Raw genomic sequence first — 23829 nt, 5'->3', positions numbered from 1 at the left:
TCAGAAACAGCCACAGACACTTACCCAGGCGACTATTTTGGTTTTGCTTAAAAAAGACTAGAATTCCCTAGATTGTGGTTCATACCGCAAAACGGATTGCACTGTGATAGACTGCATCCAATTTGTTGAGTAGGGTATTGGAGGCTATTTTGTAAATGACATCGCCAAAGTTGAGGATTGGTAGGATGGTCAGTTTTACAAGGGTATGTTTGGCAGCATGAGTGAAGGATGCTTTGTTGCGAAATAGGAAGCAAATTCTAGATTTAACTTTGTATTGGAGATGTTTGATATGGGTCTGGAAGAAGAGTTTACAGTCTAACCAAACACCTAAGTATTTGTAGTTGTCCACGTATTCTAAGTCAGAGCCGTCCAGAGTAGTGATGTTGGACAGGCGGGTAGGTGCGGGTAGCGATCGGTTGAAGAGCATGCATTTAGTTTTACTTGTATTTAAGAGCAATTGGAGGCCACGGAGGGAGAGTTGTATGGCATTGAAGCTTGCCTGGAGGGTTGTTAAAACCTGATGGGGCTACGGGTTCCCAACTAGGAACCCCCCCCCCTTCAGCCCACAACAAAAATATTTAACCTCCACACATTAACAAGTCCAATAGCTTAAATGAAAGATAAACACCTTGTTCATCTATCCAGCATGTCAGAATTTTAAAATGTTTTACAGCGAAAACATAGCACATATTTATGTTAAACCACCACTAGGGAAACATACAATATGTAGCCACATGGCTATGCAAAATAGCACAATCACAAATGCAGGATTAAAAGAAAAACAATTCACTAACCTTTTGAAAATCTTCATCAGATGACAGTAATAGCACATGTTACACAGTACATTTATGTTTTTTTCAATAATATGCAATTTATATCCATAAATCTCCATTTACATTGAGCCATGTTCAAAAAATGCAGCAGAAATGACCGGAGAAATTATAAATATCTCCAGCAGCTAACGCCAGATAACAGCAATAAACATCATAAACTTTGACTAAATATACATGTTCTACATATATTTAGAAAAATACACTTCTTCTTAATGCAAACGCTGTGTTACATTTATTTTTAACGTTACAGAATTTGTTCACTATTCAATAATCTGAGACGGCGCTCAGCCATTAGCATTATTTCTCTACTATGTTGGATTCGACAAAAATACAATTTTATAACATAAATATTCCCTTACCTTTGATGGTCTTCGACAAGAATGCCGTGGAAGGAGTTATACTTACCTAATATAACGTTTGGTTGCAGTTGGTGTGTCTTTGTATTAGCAAAAGCTAACATCTTCAGGTGAATTACCCCAAAAAGGACTTCTGATCACGAAAATTGCACATCAAAACTTCACATTTACATATTATATGTCGACTAAACTGGTCAAACTAAGTGCAGAATCAAGCTTTAGGATGTTTTTAACGTACAAAACAATTGGCGATTAAATCAAACGTAACGAACTCACTTCAACCAGTTTGGAAAAAAACGTCCGTTTTTCCAGAGCGCGCTCCTGAAAACTCGTGACACCTCAGTATTTGGCCCACCAAGCAGTCAAAGCTCGTGCTATTTTCTCCGTTGCACGTCTCACTGTAAGACGGGAGCGCGCTGAAGAAATAGAAACTGTTCCCAGAGCCATAGCTGGTTGGCAAGGGTGGGGGCGATGACGTCAAAGTTGCAGGAAGTTTCTAAGGAGAGAGAGAGTTTGGGAGAATGGCTGCCCTGTGAGTTCTGCTTTACATACAGACATAATTCGAACGGTTTTAGAAGCTTTAGAGTGTTTTCTATTCAATAATAATTATTATATGCATATATTAGCAATTTTTGACAGTTTTTTTTAAAGTTTACTTTGGGCACACAATTCATCCAAAAGGGGGCAGTATTTCCCATAGCCCCATCAGGTTATTAACAGTGTCCAAAGAAGGGCCAGAAGTATACAGAATGGTGTTGTCTGTGTAGAGGTGGATCAGAGACTCACCAGCAGCAAAAGCGACCTCATTGATGTATACAGAGAAGAGAGTCGGTCCAAGAATTGAACCCTGTGGCACCCCCATAGAGACTGCCAGAGGTCCGGACAGCAGACCCTCCGATTTGACACACTGAACTCTATCAGAGAAGTAGTTGGTGAACCAGGCGAGGCAATCATTTGAGAAACCAAGGCTGTCGAGTCTGCCGATGAGGATGTGGTGATTGACAGAGTCGAAAGCCTTGGCCAGATCTATGAATACGGCTGCACAGTAATGTTTCTTATCGATTGCGGTTAAGATATCGTTTAGGATCTTGAGCGTGGCTGAGGTGCACCCATGACCAGCTCTGAAACCAGATTGCATAGCAGAGAAGGTATGGTGAGATTCGAAATGGTCGGTAATCTGTTTGTTGACTTGGCTTTCGAAGACCTTAGAAAGGCATGGTAGGATAGATATAGGTCTGTAGCAGTTTGGGTCAAGAGTGTCCCCCCCTTTGAAGAGGGGGATGACCGCAGCTGCTTTCCAATCTTTGGGAATCTCAGACGACACGAAAGAGGTTGAACAGGCTAGTAATAGGGGTGGCAACAATTTCGGCAGATAATTTTAGAAAGAAAGGGTCCAGATTGTCTAGCCCGGCTGATTTGTAGGGGTCCAGATTTTGCAGCTCTTTCAGAACATCAGCTGAACGGATTTGGGAGAAGGAGAAATGGGGAAGGCTTGGGCGAGTTGCTGTGGGGGGTGCATTGCTGTTGACCGGGGTATGAGTAGCCAGGTGGAAAGCATGGCCAGCCGTAGAAAAATGCTTATTGAAATTCTCACTTATGGTGGATTTATCAGTGGTGACAGTGTTTCCTATCTTCAGTGCAGTGAGCAGCTGGGAGGAGGTGTTCTTATTCTCCATGGACTTTACAGTGTCCCAGAACTTTTCTGAGTTAGTGTTGCAGGAAGCAAATTTCTGCTTGAAAAAGCTAGCCTTGGCTTTTCTAACTGCCTGTGTATAATGGTTTCTAGCTTCCCTGAACAGCTGCATATCATTGGGGCTGTTCGATGCTAATGCAGAACGCCATAGGATGTTTTTGTGTTGGTTAAGGGCAGTCAGGTCTGGGGAGAACCAAGGGCTATATCTGTTCCTGGTTCTAAATTTCTTGAATGGGGCATGTTTATTTAAGATGGTTAGGAAGGCATTTAAAAAAAATATCCAGCCATCCTCTACTGACGGGATGAGATCAATATCCTTCCAGGATACCCCGGCCAGGTCGATTAGAAAGTCCTGCTCGCTGAAGTGTTTCAGGGAGCGTTTTACAGTGATGAGTGGAGGTCGTTTGACCGCTGACCCATTACGGATGCAGGCAATGAGGCAGTGATCGCTGAGATCTTGGTTGAAGACAGCAGAGGTGTATTTAGAGGGCAAGTTGGTTAGGATGATATCTATGAGGGTGCCCGTGTTTAAGGCTTTGGGGAGGTACCTGGTAGGTTCATTGATAATTTGTGTGAGATTGAGGGCATCAAGTTTAGATTGTAGGATGGCTGGGGTGTTAAGCATGTTCCAGTTTAGGTCGCCTAGCAGCACGAGCTCTGACGATAGATGGGGGGCAATCAGTTCAAATATGGTGTCCAGAGCACAGCTGGGGGCAGAGGGTGGTCTATAGCAGGCAGCAACGGTGAGAGACTTGTTTTTAGAGAGGTGGATTTTTAAAAGTAGAAGTTCAAATTGTTTGGGTACAGACCTGGATAGTAGGACAGAACTCTGCAGGCTATCTTTGCAGTAGATTGCAACACCGCCCCCTTTGGCAGTTCTATCTTGTCTAGAAATGTTGTAGTTTGGAATTAAAATTTCAGAATTTTTGGTGTTCTTCCTAAGCCAGGATTCAGACACAGCTAGAACATCCGGGTTGGCAGAGTGTGCTAAAGCAGTGAATAGAACAAACTTAGGGAGGAGGCTTCTAATGTTAACATGCATGAAACCAAGGCTATTACGGTTACAGAAGTCGTCAAAAGAGAGCGCCTGGGGAATAGGAGTGGAGCTAGGCACTGCAGGGCCTGGATTCACCTCTACATCGCCAGAGGAACAGAGGAGGAGTAGGATAAGGGTACGGCTAAAAGCAATAAGAATTGATCATCTAGAACGTCTGGAACAGAGAGTAAAAGGATGTTTCTGGGGGCGATAAAATAGCATCAAGGTATAATGTACAGACAAAGGTATGGAAGGATGTGAATACAGTGGAGGTAAACCTTGGTATTGAGTGATGAAGAGAGAGATATTGTCTCTAGAAACATCATTGAAACCAGGAGATGTCATTGCATGTGTGGGTGGTGGAACTAATAGGTTGGATAAGGTATAGTGAGCAGGACTAGAGGCTCTACAGTGAAATATGCCAATAAACACTAACCAGAACAGCAATGGACAAGGCATATTGACATTAAGCAGAGGCATGCTTAGTCGAGTGACCAAAAGGGTCCGGTGAGTGGAGAGGTTGGTTGGGGGTCACGGCGATTTAGACAGCTAGCCAGGCCATCGGTAGCAAGCTAGCATAGGATGGAGGTCTGTTATTAGCCACCTCTTGCGTTCCGTCAGTAGATTAGTGGGGTTCCGTGTGGTAGAGGGGATTAATCCAAATCACACAACAACAACAAAATAAAAACAATAGATATAGTTATGGAGGCCCAAGAAGAAAAAATAAAAATAATAATAAAAATAAATAAATAAATTGTCCGATTGTCTATTCAGATAGCAGCCAATAAGACAGCTAGCGGTTAGCAGGCCGCAGATGGGTGTTCAGGTAACGTCGCGATGGAGGAGCCAGCCGGATAACTCCTTCGGGTAGATAACGTCGGCAGTCCAGTTGTGAAGGCCCTGTGGGGCTCCACGTAGGCAGTAAAAAGGATCCGGATTGGTGACTGCAGCCCAGGAGTGATTGATGGAACTCTAGGTCTTAGGTCTTTACTTATTTGTGGATAAAGGTCACACTCATTTAAGGCTATGTTTAAACATAACTTCAAAACACTAGACAATAAAGGCTTCTAGGTAGTGTAGTCACAGGAAGGTTAAAGCAGCCACTCAATCGGCCCCCCTAAAGCCACTGTATTTAATGGGGAAGCCACTAATCTTGCATGTCTGTATCAGTGTTATTGTGTCACTGTCACCTTGTGAGTCGATTGTTCTTCTCACTCTCTCTGAGACAAAGACTCTCTCTCTTTAGAGGAGAAACCCAGGATGTGTGTCTGATTTTGACAACTCTTCCCTTGGGAAAATATTCACACACACTCACACATGCATCTGTGTGCATGTCTGTCTGTGCGTGCTTCTCCCATATGAGAGCTTATCTTTGTCTCTGTAGGAGAGATCACTTAGCGCCAGCATTATTCAATTGGGCCCCCGTTAACCAAGAGGACCTGCCACAATGGATATCAGTCTAAGAGTGACACTCACACTCTACACTGGCTGCAGGCTGCCCATGTAGTTTCCATTCAATGCAATCACAGACCCACTGGAGCCTCGCTGAGACAATTACCCAGGTTTATACACCTGAGGAAAGCAATCGCCCAATGTCGCCATCAACTGCAATAGCAGCAGGGCCAAACTTGAACTGCATAACCCCTAGTCAATCCCCAATAACCACTAACACACACACACACACACACACACACACACACACACACACACACACACACTAAAAATCCCTTTGCGTGTGAACACAGCTGGGGAGATGCTGTATTACACTCTCCCTCTGCTCCCTGTCTATAAAATGTAGAAAAAGAGATTTCCAGCCAATCTACGGGGTTGATACTGTAATGTATGTACCCTGTAGTGGTTCTATTCAACTCGCTTCTATCTCTGTTCTGTGTGAATGCTTTAAAGGTTGTCTTTGTTGTACTGCACCACCGCCGTTCAGCTTTTCTCTTATTGGTCTCATTCACACATACAGGTATTTTCTGTCTCAAACCCACACACAGGATTCTCTCTCTCTCTCTCTCTCTCAATTACAGGATTCACCCACGCATGCCTCCCTCTCTTCTCTACCATTTCTACTGTATATGTCTCTATCTCCTGTTTCCTCTTCTCTCTCCTTCCCTGTCTTTTGTGGCCTTTTGGTTTCACGGTATGTGGTCAGTCTCTTTCCTTCTCCCTGGGCAGTGACTAAATCCACATTCATAGTATAAAGAGATGGTGACCCAGTTCTAGCCTTCCCAATGGGACTGCTGCTTACACGGACCAGCGGGTGAGTGAGTGGGTGGGGGACCAGCTGGCTCTTGCAGCCCAGGGAGATGGGTGGAGGCTGGGTGACCTCGTCCTGGGTAAGAGGGATTGCCTGTGTATGTGTACTCCCAGGACATGCTGGTAGGATTAGGGAGCTCAGTTCAGACCCCTCTGTAAGGTGTGTAGCAGGTGTGTGCTCTTGCTTCATTAATTCATGCACGGAGTAAAAGTGACGACCAGCACCCAGCTTAATCACAGATCACTTGTTTTAATGTGTTTACAGTATTTTATAAGGCTGTGTGTGCTTTGATTAACTTCAATGGGTCTGTTACTAGTTTCCATTGAGAAATAACCTTCTTCACATGAAGAGACCTGAACACCCGATAAGATCAGCTGCCAGTGTGACAGATGTGTGAGCAACTCAGCGAAAGGGCAGAGGGAGTGAGAAGAGGAGGTGAGGGGTGGAGAAGGGAATCATCTTTTGGTGATAAACGTGAGAAGAAGAATTCCAGCAGAGAGAAATGGAGGAAGAGAGGATGGCGATGGAGGCTAGGAGAAAGGAAGGAAAGCGAAGGACTGAGGAGGGAGATGTATGAGAATCATGTGTGTGTTCCCAGAACAATGCCTAGCTGTTATGTCCCTGCAATAGTAATTGAAACGTGTGCGATACCGAGCAAACACTCTGAGACCATGATTTTGTGAATAATCGACCAACCATCAAGTGGGACCAGAACTATCCAGTTTGTAATTGCGAATCACAAATGAAAGGGAGTGTGTGTGTGTGCAGCATGGCGACAGGCCTGCATTGCTGTTTTATCTCTGCGTCAGTGTTTTTAGAGCTTTTCAGTGTTGTGTCAAATGGTGATGTTTTGGAGTTGGCGGTCATCAACAAATGGGGGCTTCTAAGTGGCTCTAGGGCTATCTGGACTATAGCACTAAACACACACACAGGTTGAATATTACCAAGGTTGTATTACTAAAATTGTACACTTTCCAAAATGATGTTGTCATGCTTGTTGTGCCTTATGTAAAGGCCATCAGCAGAGTGAAATAGAAGGACAGAAAGGAGGGAGGAAAGGAAGTATGAATTAATTCATAACCAGTACCATGTCCCGAAGGCAGGAGCGACGAGAGCGGGAAGAGGAGAGGCAGGGAACGGAAGAGTAGAATAATAGTGGAGAGGAATAGGGAGGATGTGTACCCTGTCTCTCCCCTCGTTCCTTCATTGCTGATTGACATAGCAGCATGGACCATTAGTCAGCTGATGAATGAAAGCAAACCAGATATGAAATTTGATTTCCTACCGAGCTAACAAGAAGAACGCAGCAGGAAAACAAGGTGAGGGAGGGGCAGGGAGAGAAGGAGAGGAAGTGGGAAGAAGGGAGCCGATATATGGAGGAGAGAACATAGTAAGAATAAACATGAACTGTGGAGAAATGGAGAGCGAGAGAGACCAAGGGAACTTGGACAAAGGATAAGGAGGAGATCAAGCATATTATAGAGCGATTGAACATGAAACAATGAGTGAAGGACAACGAGAGAGTGATAAATAAAGAGAAATGAGAGAGGGGGAGACAGCGATGGAGAGAGCGAAAGAGTGATAGCTGAGTGGCTGTGAAGTGTGTTGGAGATGGTGATATAGTGAGTGAGTGGTTTGGAGGGTTTCAGATGAGCTGGACAGAGAACAATGAGATTCATGGAGCTGAGACTGCATTAATGAACTACGCTTCATAAATCTCTCTCTCTAGCTCCCCTCTACCACCTCTCTCGCTCTCTCATGGAAACAGTGTCAACTTGTTTTGCTGTTTCATGTCTGTGTTTAGTATCTCTACTTGTGTTGAACTGTCTTACACAATTGCTAATTGATTAATCAAATATTTTCTTTCTCTCTCTCTCTTAGCGGGGCGTTCTCTGAGGTGGTGTTGGCCCAGGAGAGGTCTACAGGGAAGATGTTTGCTGTGAAGTGTATCCCCAAGAAGGCCCTGAAGGGGAAAGAGAGCAGCATCGAGAACGAGATCAACGTGCTCCGCAAGTGAGTCTCCCACCTACCTTCTCCTCCCTAACACCTGTTACCCTGGCGACCGAACGGAAACTTCACCACCGCGCATCACGCTTGCATCCCTCCCACTACTCCCCATTCACTGTTATCTTTAGGTCACCGTCCACAGTCTCACACTGACAGAACAGGAGATTAAGTTAGGTAGCGACTATAGAAAACACCCTCTCTGTCTTCTATTTCTTTGCTTAGCGACCTTGTGTCCTAAGTACTGATGCTGTACTGACTGTACCTTCTAATCTTTTCTTCCAGTGAGGAACACATTATGTATTTTACACATATTATTCATACATATTGTCAGGTAGCTGAGTAGAGACCTGAATGAACACACACACACACCAGGGGATAAAACCAAAGATATGCATCTCCACGTCACTGGATAAACAGTAATCCCTCTCTACTGCTTGGACTTGGACGTGTGTTCAGATATCACCTTGGATCTGGCCCAATGCTCAGTAGTTCCACAAGGTCTCACTCACTCAGTCACTCAGTCACTCACTGTCCAGAAGTAGGCGGCTACAGTATGTGTTGGTGTTATTATTGCAGTATACCATGCTTGTTCCCTAGGGACAGGAGAGACACCACTGACCCTGACAATATTCATGCAGTATAAGTGTTGTCACAGTGATCCAGTTAGTGGAAGGGGGGTGTTTCCTAGCCTCTGACGCCTTCCATGTTTGATCTTCGGGTTTTTGCCACTCTCAGCATCTCCTGGCAACCAGCTGATTGACAGGCTAATATGGCCTGCAGAGGTCACAAGACACACCTCCTCAGGGTCGATGCTTCGTACCCAAACATTGTCATTCACATGTGCACTATTTATACAAAAGTATGTGGACATCCCTTCAAATGAGTGGATTTGTCTGTTTCAGCCACACGCGTTGCTGACAAGTGCGTAAGATCAAGCACACCGCCATGCAATCTCCATAGACAAACATTGGCAGTAGAATGGCCTTACTGAAGAACTCGGTCAACTTCAATGTGGCACCGTCATAGGATGCCACATTTCCAACATGTCAGTTCGTCAAATTTCCGCTCTGCTAGAGCTGCCTCGCTCAACTGTAAATGCTGTTATTGTGAAGTGGAAACTTCTAGGAGCAGAAACGTCTCAGCAGCCAAGTGGTAGGCCACACAAGCTCATAGAATGGGGCCGGCGAGTGCTGAATCACGTAGCGTGTGGAAATCGTCTGTCCTCGGTTGCAATACTCACTACCGAGTTCCAAACTGCCTCTGGCGGCAACATCAGCACAAGAACGGTTTGTTCGAAGCTTCATGAAATGGGTTTCAATGGCAGAGCAGCCTCACACAAACATAACATCACCATGCGCAATGCCAAGCTTCGGCTGGAGTGGTGTAAAGCTCTCCGCCATTGGGATCTGGAGCAGTGGAAACGCGTTCTCTGGAGTGTTGAATCACGCTTCACCATCTGTCAGTCCGACGGAGTAATCTGGGATTGGTGGATGCCAGGAGAACGCTACCTGCCCCAATGCATAGTGCCAACTGTAAAATTTGGTGGAGGAGGAATAATGGCCTGAGCTGTTTTGTCATGGTTCGGCTAGGCCTCTTAGTTCCAGTGAAGTTAATCTTAACGCTACAGCATACAATGACATTCTAGACGATTCTGTGCTCCCAACTTTGTGGCAACAGTTTGAAGAAGGACCTTCCCTGTTTCAGCATGACAATGACGCTGGGACCACCCATATGTAAAAAAGTAGTGGCCCCAGCCGACTTGTAAGTCGCTTTGGACAAAAGCGTCTGCTAAATGGGATATATTTAATGACCCCGTGCACAAAGCGAGGTCCATACAGAAATGGTTTGTCGAGATCGGTGTGGAAGAACTTGACTGGCCTGCACAGAGCCCTGACCTCAACCACATCGAACACCTTTGGGATTCATTGGAACACCGATTGCGAGTCAAGCCTAATCGCCCGACCTCACTAATGCTCTTGTGGCTGGATGGTAGCAAGTCCCCGCAGAAATGTACCAACATCTAGTGGAAAGTCTTCCCAGAAGAGTGGAGGCTGTTATAGCAGTGAAAGGGGGACCAACTCCATATTAATGCCCATAATTGTGGAAGGAAATGTTTGATGAGAAAGTGTCCACATACTTTTGTAATATATATGTATACACTAAAAATAGATATATGTAATATATATGTGTACACATGCGTCAAAAATAGAGAACTTGTACACACACATTCACAAAGATATAATCAGGCTCTCTCCCTTTATGTGAAGTTGGGGTATAGTGTCGTGCCACAGTCTCTGCCCACTATGTCGCCTACTAGTTTATTTGGATTCTGCCGCACAACAGGGATTCACACACACACGCGCGCACACACACACACACACACACACACACACACACACACACACACACACACAGCCTTCTCTAAGACACAAAGAATCAGTTGTCAAATAATAAGGCATTAACTGTGGAAGGATTTGTCATGTAATGAGAGGGGATCAGGTATCCTCTATCTCTACTCTTAGGTTCATATCTGCTTTACCCTTCCAAGATCCCAGAGAGTTTAAACACATTCTCCTCCCTGGTGATCTCATCTCAGCCATCTTTCCTCAGACTGTCTATGACTCATATCTCTACTCTCCACCGCTCGCTACGAGCTCAGAGATCTCACACACTCCTAATGTACGTACTGAACTCCCCACCTGCTCACGCTTCCTGTGTGTGTGTGTGTGTGTGTGTGTGTGTGTGCGCGACAGGTGTGTACAGTATTATTCCCCTTTGCAATAACATAATCGGCAAATGGGTCATGAGGCACACATGCATACATACACACACACACACACACACACACACACACAGACAGGCACACTGACCACCACCACCACCACAGCAGCACAAGCATGTCCCATGTGTACACATTATACACTTTCACCATGGAGCAGTTACCATGGCAAGGCCTGAGTATGGTGTTGGAGGGAGGGAGAGATGGAGGGAGAGAGAGCTTATGTTTAGTAAGTGTTTGAGATGACTCTAGAGCGGAGGTAAAGGGGGATATAGATGGTCTGGGATCTGTTTAAAGGGTTATGGTTGTACATGACTAATATACTAACATTTTCTGCATTTTCTGTCCCTCCAGAATCAAGCATGAGAACATAGTAGCATTGGAAGACATCTATGAGAGTTCCAACCACCTCTACCTGATCATGCAGCTGTAAGTTCTCTTTTCTCTTTTCTCTCTCTGTCTCTCTCTCTCTCTCTCTCTCTGTCTCTGTCTCTGTCTCTCTCTCTCTCTCTCTCTCTCTCTCTCTCTCTCCTCCATTCATCTAGTCCTATTTCTTGATCTTAATTCCTGTCATTCTCTTTCCCCCCTTCTACGTCTTACTGTCTCTTCTTATCACCCTCTTTGTCTCTTCTCTCTCCTTCTGTGTCTCTCTTTGACTGTCTGTCTCGCTCACTGACCTGACCTGCCGTACCCTCAGACTGACTCAGCACTGAGGAATGAGGCAGGGGGTGACTGTTTTAGCTTACACACTCACACACTTTACAAGCCCTCATTACTCCAATTAGACTTCCATTAAAACGGACGACAGGAGAGGGAATGGGACCTGGCTCGTAGCGCTCAGCTAACGTTTACATAATGTTACTCTAACATTACAGCAAGGCCAACGTGCCACTATGCAGTCCTGGCCAAATTAATCAGCTGGAGTTATATCAGTCTGTCGAGGAGGGCGTGTGAGTTATGGATTTAAATGTGTTGTGAGTTATGTGTGTGTGTGTGTGTGTGTGTGTGTGTGTGTGCAGGAAAGTAGAGCAGTTCTTAACTTTGATCATTTTGTTTATTGCTGAGTCACGGCACACTTAATGTTATTAGTTTCAGTGCTAACAGGCTGTTGATTTGAGAAGAGAGGAGAAAAACACACACCCATCAGAACCATCTTTCACTTCAGTCTTCTGCCTCTCATCCTCCCCTCATCTCTCTTCTCCTTTCTTCCATCTCACCCCTGTTCTCCTCCCCCCTCACACCTCACCTCTCCTCCCCACCTCTCCTCTCACCTTTACCCATTACCTCTCCCTTCACCTGCAGCAGGTGTGAAATGATTCTCCCCTGTCTCTTCTGCAGCAAGGCACCTTCTCATATCAGGCTCTGTTACCACGGATACAGAGGTGAAAGGTCACCTCACTCCCCTTATGACAGGGCTTAACTTGGTAGAACCAGGAATAACACCTCAGCAGTACTAATCTGAGCTCTGAGCCGGTACCTATCATCTGTGTAGAAACGTTGGACCAGGTCTGCCGTCTTTACCAGCCCCCTGTGATCCTGCCTGGATATGAATCATCCTCAGAGGTTGACAGGTGTGGTCTGATTAAACTTTTCTGAGTTTGACACGTCAGGTCTGATATACAATACCTGTGCTCGGAGTTTGATTTAGATTTGATGTGATTTTGACACGTCAGGTCTGATATACCTGTACTCTCTCGGAGTTTGACATATCTGATTTAACTTGGCTCTGAGTTTAATACGTCGGGTTTGGTGTAACGGCATCTGTGCTCGGAGGTTGTCATGTTGTCCGATCTAGCTGTGATTAGTTAGTTGAGTCTGGTGTGATGCTTCCATCTCTGGTTGGATGAAGAGCTGCTGTCTCCAGCGATCTACAACCATGTCATCACCACATGGCTGATACATCCAATCCTGTTCAAATAAATGAGGGAGAGAGGGAGAGGCAGATGGAAGTGTGATGAGAGCGGGAAGGAGAGAGAGAGGGGGGAGAAAGAGAGAGAGAGAGAGAATGAGATTGGATTCAGAATATACTCAGTGGGTCAATGTATCAAGGAGATTGCTTTAGGAGGAATTTGGTATATGAGTGAAAGCCAAAACTGAGAAAGTGAAGCCAAGAACAAGAGGAGTGGATTTGAAGGGGGAGACAAATAGAAAGCAAGCAGGCAGAAGACAGAGAGCGAAAAACGAATCTAAAGTAGAGCAAAGCTTGAACCTTTTCGACTCAGTCGGTGGCTAATTAATGATGAATGAAAAGGGTTGTAAAGGTGCGTAGTGTTTACAAACACGGCTATGTTTTTTCTCTCTTCTCCCCAACAACACTGAAACCATGTGAGTTAAACAAACCAAACAGTTGTACAGTCAGATCTGTTCTATGGAAGCAGCGGGTTCAGCCACAGGCTTGTGAGTGTTACTGTTAAAACTCCTTCACACCACTACCTTACTGTAGGAACCACTACAGCAGGGTCAGCAACACCTTCACACCACTACCTTACTGTAGGAACCACTACAGCAGGGTCAGCAACACCTTCACACCACTACCTTACTGTAGGAACCACTACTACAGGGTCAGCAACACCTTCACACCACCACCTTACTGTAGGAACCACTACAGCAGGGTCAACAACACCTTCACACCACCACCTTACTGTAGGAACCACTACAGCTGGGTCGGCAACACCTTGACACCACCACCTTACTGTAGGAACCACTACAGCAGGGTCAGCAACACCTTCACACCACCACCTTACTGTAGGAACCACTACAGCTGGGTCAGCAACACCTTCACACCACTACCTTACTGTAGGAACCACTACAGCTGGGTCAGCAACACCTTCACACCACCACCTTACTGTAGGAACCACTACAGCAGGGTCAGCAACACCTTCACACCACTACCTTACTGTAGGAACCACTACAGCAGGGTCAACAACACCTTCACACCACCACCTTACTGTAGGAACCACTACAGCAGGGTCAACAACACCTTCACACCACTACCTTACTGTAGGAACCACTACAGCAGGGTCAGCAACACCTTCACACCACCACCTTACTGTAGGAACCACTACAGCAGGGTCAGCAACACCTTCACACCACCACCTTACTGTAGGAACCACTACAGCAGGGTCAGCAACACCTTCACACCACCACCTTACTGTAGGAACCACTACAGCAGGGTCAACAACACCTTCACACCACCACCTTACTGTAGGAACCACTACAGCAGGGTCAACAACACCTTCACACCACTACCTTACTGTAGGAACCACTACAGCAGGGTCAGCAACACCTTCACACCACCACCTTACTGTAGGAACCACTACAGCAGGGTCAACAACACCTTCACACCACCACCTTACTGTAGGAACCACTACAACAGGGTCAGCAACACCTTCACACCACCACCTTACTGTAGGAACCACTACAACAGGGTCAGCAACACCTTCACACCACCACCTTACTGTAGGAACCACTAAAACAGGGTCAGCAACACCTTCACACCACCACCTTACTGTAGGAACCACTACAGCAGGGTCAGCAACACCTTCACACCACCACCTTACTGTAGGAACCACTACAGCAGGGTCAACAACACCTTCACACCACCACCTTACTGTAGGAACCACTACAGCAGGGTCAACAACACCTTCACACCACCACCTTACTGTAGGAACCACTACAGCAGGGTCAACAACACCTTCACACCACCACCTTACTGTAGGAACCACTACAGCAGGGTCAGCAACACCTTCACACCACCACCTTACTGTAGGAACCACTACAGCAGGGTCAGCAACACCTTCACACCACCACCTTACTGTAGGAACCACTACAACAGGGTCAGCAACACCTTCACACCACCACCTTACTGTAGGAACCACTACAACAGGGTCAACAACACCTTCACACCACCACCTTACTGTAGGAATCACTAAAACAGGGTCAACAACACCTTCACACCACCACCTTACTGTAGGAACCACTACAGCAGGGTCAGCAACACCTTCACACCACCACCTTACTGTAGGAACCACTACAACAGGGTCAGCAACACCTTCACACCACCACCTTACTGTAGGAACCACTACAGCAGGGTCAGCAACACCTTCACACCACCACCTTACTGTAGGAACCACTACAGCTGGGTCAACAACACCCGCTGGATTTTAGTTTTTGGTCAAACAAATACTGTTAACTCACCAGGAATTCAGCTAAAAATGTGTATTACCACGAATTAAAGAGATGTGATTGTGTCTCAATGTCATCAAGGTATGACATTTTTGTTATTTTATTGTAATGGTCTCTTTTTTTGAGCTTAGTTGTGGTTCATTTGCAGTGCATCAATTATTATAATTATGTTACGGCCCTCTGACCATCCTCTACAACAAAAACCTTAGGGGGGGAACCAAGAGCAGGGATGGAGAACACCTTCACAGACCATGGCAGGAACCACTACAGAAGGGTCAGTGAGATTCAAATGGAAAGACAATAGGGTGTGTAACACCTTCACACCACCACCTTACTGTAGGAACCACTGAAAGGGTCAGCAACACCTTTGGCCACCTGTCTGTTGCCATGGTCTCCCTACGCAAATGGTTCACACCACCACCCTACAGGATGGTGGCCCACTCCAGCAGGGTCACTTCACCACACCTTATGTCCAGCCAACGTGTGTGTGTTGTCACTACAGCCTTTTGGTCATTCCACCTTCACACCACCACGTCTCGGCTGGAAAAACTACAAGTCACTGTTGGCACACCACCACCTTACTGTAGGAACCACTACAAGGGTCAGAATGGACCGTGGGGATACCACCACCTTACTGAAGGGAACCATGGAGCAGGGTGATAACACCTTCACACCACCACCTGGACGTGGGGATAGAGCAGGGTCAGAAACCTTCACAGATGGAGCATGGGGAACCACTACAGCAGAAGTCAGAACAGGGACCACCACCTGGACGTGGGGATACAACAGGGTCAGCAACACCTTCACACCACCACCTTACGTGGGGATACAGCAGGGTCAGAAACCTTCACACCACCACCTGGACGTGGGGACCACTACAGCTGGGTCAACAACAAGGGAGAGATTTTAGTTTGGGGGGAAACAAATACTGGAAATGGACCGTGGGGATTCAGCTAAAAATGTGTGGATTGGGGATAGAGAGATGAAGAGAAGGGAAATGGTCTCTGAGATGGATCTGTCTCAATGTCATCAAGGTATGACATTTTTGTTATTTTATTGTAATGGTCTCTTTTTTTGAGCTTAGTTGGATAGAGTGCATCAATTATTATAATTGGACGGCGTGGGGATAGACAACAAAAATGGAGCGTGGGGAGAAGGAAGAGAAAGGGATGGAGAACGTGGGGACAGAGATGGCAAGAAAGAGGTGGACGGGGGAGATCAAATGGAAAGACAATAGGGTGTGATGGCCTACGTGGGGAGAGTGTATTGAAAGGGAGAGATGGCACCTGTGGGGATAGATGGTCTCCCTACGAAATGACGAACCCTGCAGGATGGATGGCCCATCTCCTGGGGATACCAGACCGTTATGTCCAGCCAACGGGAGAGATGGAGCGTGGGGATTTGCTTGTCATTCCCTGGAGAGATGGAGCGTGGGGATAGAAAAAACAAGATGGACTGTGGGGATAGAGAGAAGGGAGAGATGGAGCGTGGGGATGGAGCATGGGGATAGAGAGAAATGGAGAGATGGAGCGTGGGGGAGAGAGAGAGAAGAGAAAGGGAGAGATGGAGCGTGGGGATAGAGAGAAAGAGAAAGGGAGAGATGGAGCATGGGGATAGAGAGAGAAGAGAAAGGGAGAGATGGAGCGTGGGGATAGAGAGAGAAGGGGAGAGATGGAGCGTGGGGATGGAGCATGGGGATAGAAGAGAAATGGAGAGATGGAGCGTGGGGAGAGAGAGAGAGAAAGGGAGAGATGGAGCGTGGGGATAGAGAGAGAAAAGGGAGAGATGGAGCGTGGGGATAGAGAGAGAAGAGAGATGGAGGTGGGGATGGAGCATGGGGATAGAGAGAGAAGAGAAAGGGAGAGATGGAGCGTGGGGATAGAGAGAGAAATGGAGAGATGGGGCGTGGGGAGAGAAAGGGAGAGATGGAGCGTGGGGATAGAGAGAGAAGAGAAAGGGAGAGATGGAGCGTGGGGATAGAGAGAGAAGAGAAAGGGAGAGATGGAGCGTGGGGATAGAGAGAGAAGGGAGAGATGGAGCGTGGGGATAGAGAGAGAAGGGAGAGATGGAGCGTGGGGATAGAGAGAGAAGGTGAAAGGGAGAGGAGAGATAGAGAGAGAAGGGAGAGATGGAGCGTGGGGATAGAGAGAGAAGAGAAAGGGAGAGATGGAGCGTGGGGAGAGAGAGAGAAAGGGAGAGATGGAGCGTGGGGATAGAGAGAGAAGAGAAAGGGAGAGATGGAGCGTGGGGATAGAGAGAAATGGAGAGATGGGGCGTGGGGAGAGAGAGAGAAGAGGGAGAGATGGAGCGTGGGGATAGAGAAAGGGAGAGATGGAGCGTGGGGATAGAGAGAGAAATGGAGAGATGGAGCGTGGGGAGAGAGAGAGAAGAGAAAGGGAGAGATGGAGCGTGGGGAGAGAGAGAGAAGAGAAAGGGAGAGATGGAGCGTGGGGATAGAGAGAGAAGAGAAAGGGGGAGAGATGGAGCGTGGGGATAGAGAGAGAAGGGAGAGATGGAGCGTGGGGATAGAGAGAGAAGGGAGAGATGGAGCGTGGGGATGGAGCATGGGGATAGAAAGAGAAATGGAGAGATGGAGCGTGGGGAGAGAGAGAGAAGAGAAAGGGAGAGATGGAGCGTGGGGATAGAGAGAGAAGGGAGAGATGGAGCGTGGGGATAGAGAGAGAAGGGAGAGATGGAGCGTGGGGATAGAGAGAGAAGGGAGAGATGGAGCGTGGGGATGGAGCATGGGGATAGAGAGAGAAGAGAAAGGGAGAGATGGAGCGTGGGGATAGAGAGAGAAATGGAGAGATGGGGCGTGGGGAGAGAGAGAGAAAGGGAGAGATGGAGCGTGGGGATAGAGAGAGAGAGAAAGGGAGAGATGGAGCGTGGGGATAGAGAGAGAAGAGAAAGGGAGAGATGGAGCGTTGGGATAGAGAGAAGAGAAAGGGAGAGATGGAGCGTGGGGATAGAGAGAGAAAAGGAGAGATGGAGCGTGGGGATAGAGAAAGGGAGAGATGGAGCGTGGGGAGAGAGAGAGAAGGGGGAGAGATGGAGCGTGGGGATAGAGAGAGAAGAGAAAGGGGAGAGATGGAGCGTGGGGATAGAGAGAGAAAGGGAGAGATGGAGCGTGGGGATAGAGAGAAAGGGAGAGATGGAGCGTGGGGATAGAGAGAGAAGGGAGAGATGGAGCGTGGGGATAGAGAGAGAAATGGAGAGATGGAGCGTGGGGATAGAGAGAGAAGGGAGAGATGGAGCGTGGGGATAGAGAGAGAGAAAGGGGAGAGATGGAGCGTGGGGAGAGAGAGAGAGAAAGAGAGGAGATGGAGGAGAGAGAGAAGAGGGGAGAGATGGAGCGTGGGGATAGAGAGAGAGAGAAAAAGGGAGAGATGGAGCGTGGGGATAGAGAGAAGAGGGAGAGATGGAGCGTGGGGATAGAGAGAGAAGGGAGAGTGGAGCGTGGGGATAGAGAGAGAAAGGGAGAGATGGAGAGAGAGAGAGAGAAGGGGAGAGATGGAGCGTGGGGATAGAGAGAGAAGGAAAGAGGAGGAGCGTGGGGAGATGGAGCATGGGGATAGAGAGAGAAGGGAGAGATGGAGCATGGGGAGAGAGAGAAGAGAAAGGGAGAGATGGAGCGTGGGGATAGAGAGAGAAGGGAGAGATGGAGCGTGGGGATAGAGAGAGAAGAGAAAGGGAGAGATGGAGCGTGGGGATAGAGAGAGAAGGGAGTTGGAGAGATGGAGGGAGAGATGGAGCGTGGGGATAGAGAGAGAAGGGAGAGATGGAGCGTGGGGAGAGAGAGAGAGAAGGGAGAGGGAGCGTGGGGATAGAGAGAGAAGAGAAAGGGAGAGATGGAGCGTGGGGATAGAGAGAGAAGGGAGAGATGGAGCGTGGGGAGAGAGAGAGAGAAGGAGAGGGGAGCGTGGGGAGAGAGAGAAGAGAAAGGGAGAGATGGAGCGTGGGGATAGAGAGAGAGAGAGGGGAGATGGAGCGTGGGGATAGAGAGAGAAGAGAAAGGGAGAGATGGAGCGTGGGGATAGAGAGAGAAGAGAAAGGGAGAGATGGAGCGTGGGGATAGAGAGAGAAGAGAAAGGGAGAGATGGAGCGTGGGGATAGAGAGAGAAGGGAGAGATGGAGCGTGGGGATAGAAAGATAAAGGGAGAGGTGGAGCGTGGGGATAGAAAGAGAAAGGGAGAGGTGGAGCGGGGGGATAGAGAGAGCGAGAGGGAAGGAGAGAAAGGGCAAGAGAGAGCGGAGCGGATTAGCAATTAATTTCTTATCTCCTTTTTTCAGAGACTTCCTTAGAATGTAACTTTCTTCCTGCTCTTATTTGATCTGTCACTGTGACGATGCCCCCCAGATTCACACGCACTCCTCCAATGTGTGTATGCATGTGCTATTTTGTTTGTGTATTCAATATTCATCCAATGCAAATCTCTGCAGTTTTAGAGAGAAATATATTTGACCCTATGCTCATTCTCCATCTCCCTCAGTGCAGCAACGGGAGAGGTGCAGTGAACCTTGTTGTTCTTGTGTAGTATATAGGTTATTATTTTATATTGATAGTTATGTTTGTATCTTATGGCGGTTAAGGTTAGAATTGAGATTGATTTAAGCTGATCCAAGATCAGTATTTAGGTTCAGAGAGTAACTAGAAGACAATAAGAGATCTAGTTGTGTGGGTTAATATGAATACCAGTAATGATCATGGTTACAGCTCCCCCATGGGGATCAGAGGAGAGGAGCAGCCCCTCAGGCTCCTGCTGCACAATCTGTCAAGTCAGTACTGAGGAAGAAGGCACAGTGCATCTGCCTCCCAAACGCCATACACAGAGAGAGAAGGAGGGACTATTGGGTCAATATGAAAGCACTAACGTCAGCGGATCAAAACAGTACTTGTTGTCACCGCTGATTCCTGGTGGCCCTTGGCGTTCTATTGAAGGTCAGCTGTCTGTTTATCAATATAGTGTTTATAGAAGGACTGCAGCCAGATGCCTTCAGGGGACATGTCAAACATGAGAGAGCGAGACAACAGAAACAGTGGATGGGGTCAATACAGGAACCAGGAGAGGGAGCTGTGCACCTATGGAAATGCAAAATGTCCTTCCTCTGTTGATTCCATATTGTGCTTGTCAATACCAAGAGAGACCTTCATAAGAGACAGATTCTACCTCTTTAATGTTCTTACCGTACATACTAGGCATTTGAATGTATCTCTTTGTTCTAACGCATGTTAAACCTAATATAGAGTCATTTGACTTAAAATTTTAAAAAATGTATCCCTATCTCCTCCCCTCCTCCCTCAGAACTAGTCTTTACGGACTATGGCACTATTAGAGATGAGTGGCTGGCTACTCCCCCTTGTGGTGGAATGTGACAGAAAGATGCTTTACCCCGACAGACCTACAGTGTTACATGGGTTCTCTGCAGTGAAACAAAGTGATGACACCCTGCTCACATACAGCAGAGTGCCACTAAGCTAATGACCAGTGCACTGAGCTGTTCTACTAGTGGCAGACCCAGGATCAATTTACCCTTTCCATAACCATATGGGACGGCCGGACATACTACAAATCTGTCCTTAGATCAGTGCTTAGCAGCCATCTATACTGCCCTGTGCCAGTTGGCTGTACAGGACTGAGGAAAGTTATGGGATGTTCAGCTTCTGGCCTGTGGCTGTTCTGGCACTTTAAAAACCCCATAATCTGGCTAAGAGTCTTAAAACAAACCTGTAAAACAGCAAGGGCACCGTCTGACACACACACACACACACACACAGTCTGAAGCTTAACTATCCTCCACGGTGTGAATCTATGGTCCGAGAAATATGAGGCACCTTTTTCTCTGTTTCTTTTAGATTTTGTATCCCTGCCATCTCCTGTCCTGTCTCTCTGCTACAGTTCTCCCTATACAGTTAGGTTTAGACTGTATGGTGCACTTAGATTGGTTGTGATAGTATAGAGCATGAAGGGATACGTTTAGTGGCACAGAGGGTTGGAATGGGTCAAAGCACTCCCCACTGTGGGGTACACACACACACACACGGTTGAATGGAGGCAGATTCGTGTAGCTCATAAATGAAGTCTCAGTGGATCTGTCTCGTAACAGGTTCCCTCCAGATGTGTGTCTGCGTGTGTGCACATCTGTTTTACTCTCCTCTTTACTGACCGCCTCTCTGTCTGTGTCTACAGAGTGTCGGGAGGTGAGTTGTTTGACCGTATCGTGGAGAAGGGGTTCTACACAGAGAAAGATGCCAGTACGCTCATTAGACAAGTGCTAGACGCTGTCGACTACCTCCACAAGTTGGGCATCGTCCACAGAGACCTGAAGGTGATGGTGACACACAAGCTTGCACTCCCCTCCCTCTCTCCCATCACACACACACACAATCACACACACACACACACTGAAACACAGACACAAAAACCCTGTCTACTCTCCCCTGCATCTCGACATGTGCGGATCACTTGTGTTTTATGGACCATGATTCATTGCGGTGATGTGGTGCAGCATGCGTTTGTGATTTAGGCCACTCAGCGGGTCACAACACGCAGTGGCTTCTGGGAAATACACCACAGAGCGGAATCGCCTGAGAGAGAGGAGTACGGTCATACGGCTTCATAAAACAGACAGCAACATAACTGTATTGTGTGGCCGGTTATAGCCTACCTAACAAATTATTACGATTTTATATCTACAGTCTGTTCAGGGTATGTATGTAAGTAAACAGATCAAAGGATGGGAGAGCTCAGTTTGAGTGATAGAGGGAGTGTGTTAATCACAATCTATTGCTCCATCTCTCTCTCTCTCCCTCCGTCCTCTCTTCCCAGCCAGAGAACCTGCTGTATTTTAACCCCCAGGATGAGTCTAAGATCATGATCAGTGACTTTGGTCTGTCCAAGATGGAGGGCAGTGGGGACGTCATGTCGACCGCGTGCGGCACGCCGGGATACGTGGGTAAGAGATGCCTCTCCACCCCTTAAACTTAAATATCCTGACTTAGAAGTTAATGCCACATGTTAATATACCTTGTGTCGTTGGCTACTGAAATGTTAATACTGGAAGCAAATGAAAGCCTTTTAGGTTTTTAAGCTTCCATCCCTTCCAAAAGTCATATGCTACGTTGTGTTCACTCTTACTGAGTGTGATGCCCATCACTGTGCTTCACAGTGACACACTTTATAATATAGTATAGTGTAGGAAAAATCACACTGCTTTAATTGTGTGTCTGCAATTGGAGAGGGTGCATCTGTGTGCCGCTCACACACACAGACATCCTGCCTCTGGAGTAAGAAGCTCTTATCACACGCTGACAGACCCTGCCCCCAGTCGCCTGCTTTCCCCTTTTTAACAGAGCGACTGAGTCAGAGAGCCAACATGGCGGGGCGCTCTACTGCAGTGCACTACGCGCCAGACGACTGCCATCCCTGTGTCAGACATGGGGATTTATATACTGCATCCCTGTGTGTGTGTGTGTGTGTGTGTGTGTGTGTGTGTGTGTGTGTGTGTGATTTTTCATCTCAACGGAGTGTGTGGGAGACAGATGTTTTACATTATTTCCATGACAGATCCTGTCAGACACTCTGAAGACTCATCATGTTGACGTGTAGGACGGTGCCTCTGGTAGTCAGACACTCTGAAGACTCATCATGTTGACGTGTAGGACGGTGCCTCTGGTAGTCAGACACTCTGAAGACTCATCATGTTGACGTGTAGGACAGTGCCTCTGGTAGTCAGACACTCTGAAGACTCATCATGTTGACGTCTTATCTGCCAGGTCCTATCCACGCTCCTACATCGACACTTAAGTCAGTTAGCAGACACTTGTTTAAGCTTATCCATAGGGAACTGTAGCCGATGTACTGTAGGCCAGCTAAACAACACCTTACTAGTTAATGACATTGGAACTGTCCCATGCACATGACATTGGCTTTAAATGCTCAGACACGCCTTTGTTCTCCTTCCTCATCCCTCTATCCAACAATCTTGTGAGATGAGGCCACTGCAGTTTTTGTCCCTCCATCCCTCCCTCCCCATCTGCTGTGGGCTGCTGTAGGCCTTTTCCATTCTAAGAGGCTGTAATGTGATGGTTGCTGCATTAGAAATGCTGCTAAATATAGCAGGTCCTGGATGATGGCATTGAGAAGCCTGCATTCCTGAGGTATGAATAGCCCAGGGTTAGCGCCTGGGATGGCTGAATTAAGACCAGACTCTGTGGTTTGGACAGGCCCACCATCAGAGTGGACACATGCATACACATACTGGGTACACGCACACACACACACACACGTTGGCCGTATTGTTAAAGGAGATACGTACCACACACACTCAGCCCAGCACAAGTTTAAACAAAAAAAAGTATTACATTTGAGCCTCTCAGTGCACACGCATCTATGCGTGTCCGACTGTATGCGTGTCCGACTGTGTGTGTGAGTCTATGCTTGTGACTGTGTGTGTGTTTCCTGTTCCGTAATCTGTATTTACCTCAATCTTTGATTTTGTCCTGTCTGGCGGCTGTTGTTTGGGTGATATCAGTTTTATTTTGTCTGGGCCTTTATCATTGATTAGTCTGGACAGGCTTCTCTGTCTCTAATCGCCCACGGAGGGGGGGTGTCACAGCCTCTGATAGGATGAGCCCCAGCTCTGGGCTCGACAGCGGAGAACATGTCTCTATGTCCGT

At 47.1% G+C, this 23829-nt stretch overlaps 1 protein-coding gene across 2 annotated transcripts in view; it reads left to right on the top strand.

The window, feature by feature from the left end:
• Positions 1-23829, top strand: part of LOC135514882 (calcium/calmodulin-dependent protein kinase type 1D-like) — a 71952-nt gene that overhangs the window by 35825 nt on the left and 12298 nt on the right. For both annotated transcript variants that reach the window (XM_064938559.1, XM_064938560.1), the window contains exons 2-5: positions 8063-8194; positions 11322-11396; positions 21341-21479; positions 21980-22106. In XM_064938559.1, the coding sequence (XP_064794631.1) occupies positions 8063-8194; positions 11322-11396; positions 21341-21479; positions 21980-22106 (473 nt within the window). The remainder of the gene's footprint in view (positions 1-8062; positions 8195-11321; positions 11397-21340; positions 21480-21979; positions 22107-23829) is intronic.

This window comes from Oncorhynchus masou, chromosome 26 (genome assembly GCF_036934945.1).
Source record: "Oncorhynchus masou masou isolate Uvic2021 chromosome 26, UVic_Omas_1.1, whole genome shotgun sequence".
NCBI lineage: Eukaryota > Metazoa > Chordata > Actinopteri > Salmoniformes > Salmonidae > Oncorhynchus > Oncorhynchus masou.
Note: the sequence above shows the minus strand (reverse complement) of the source record. Positions and strands in the feature narration are given on the sequence as shown.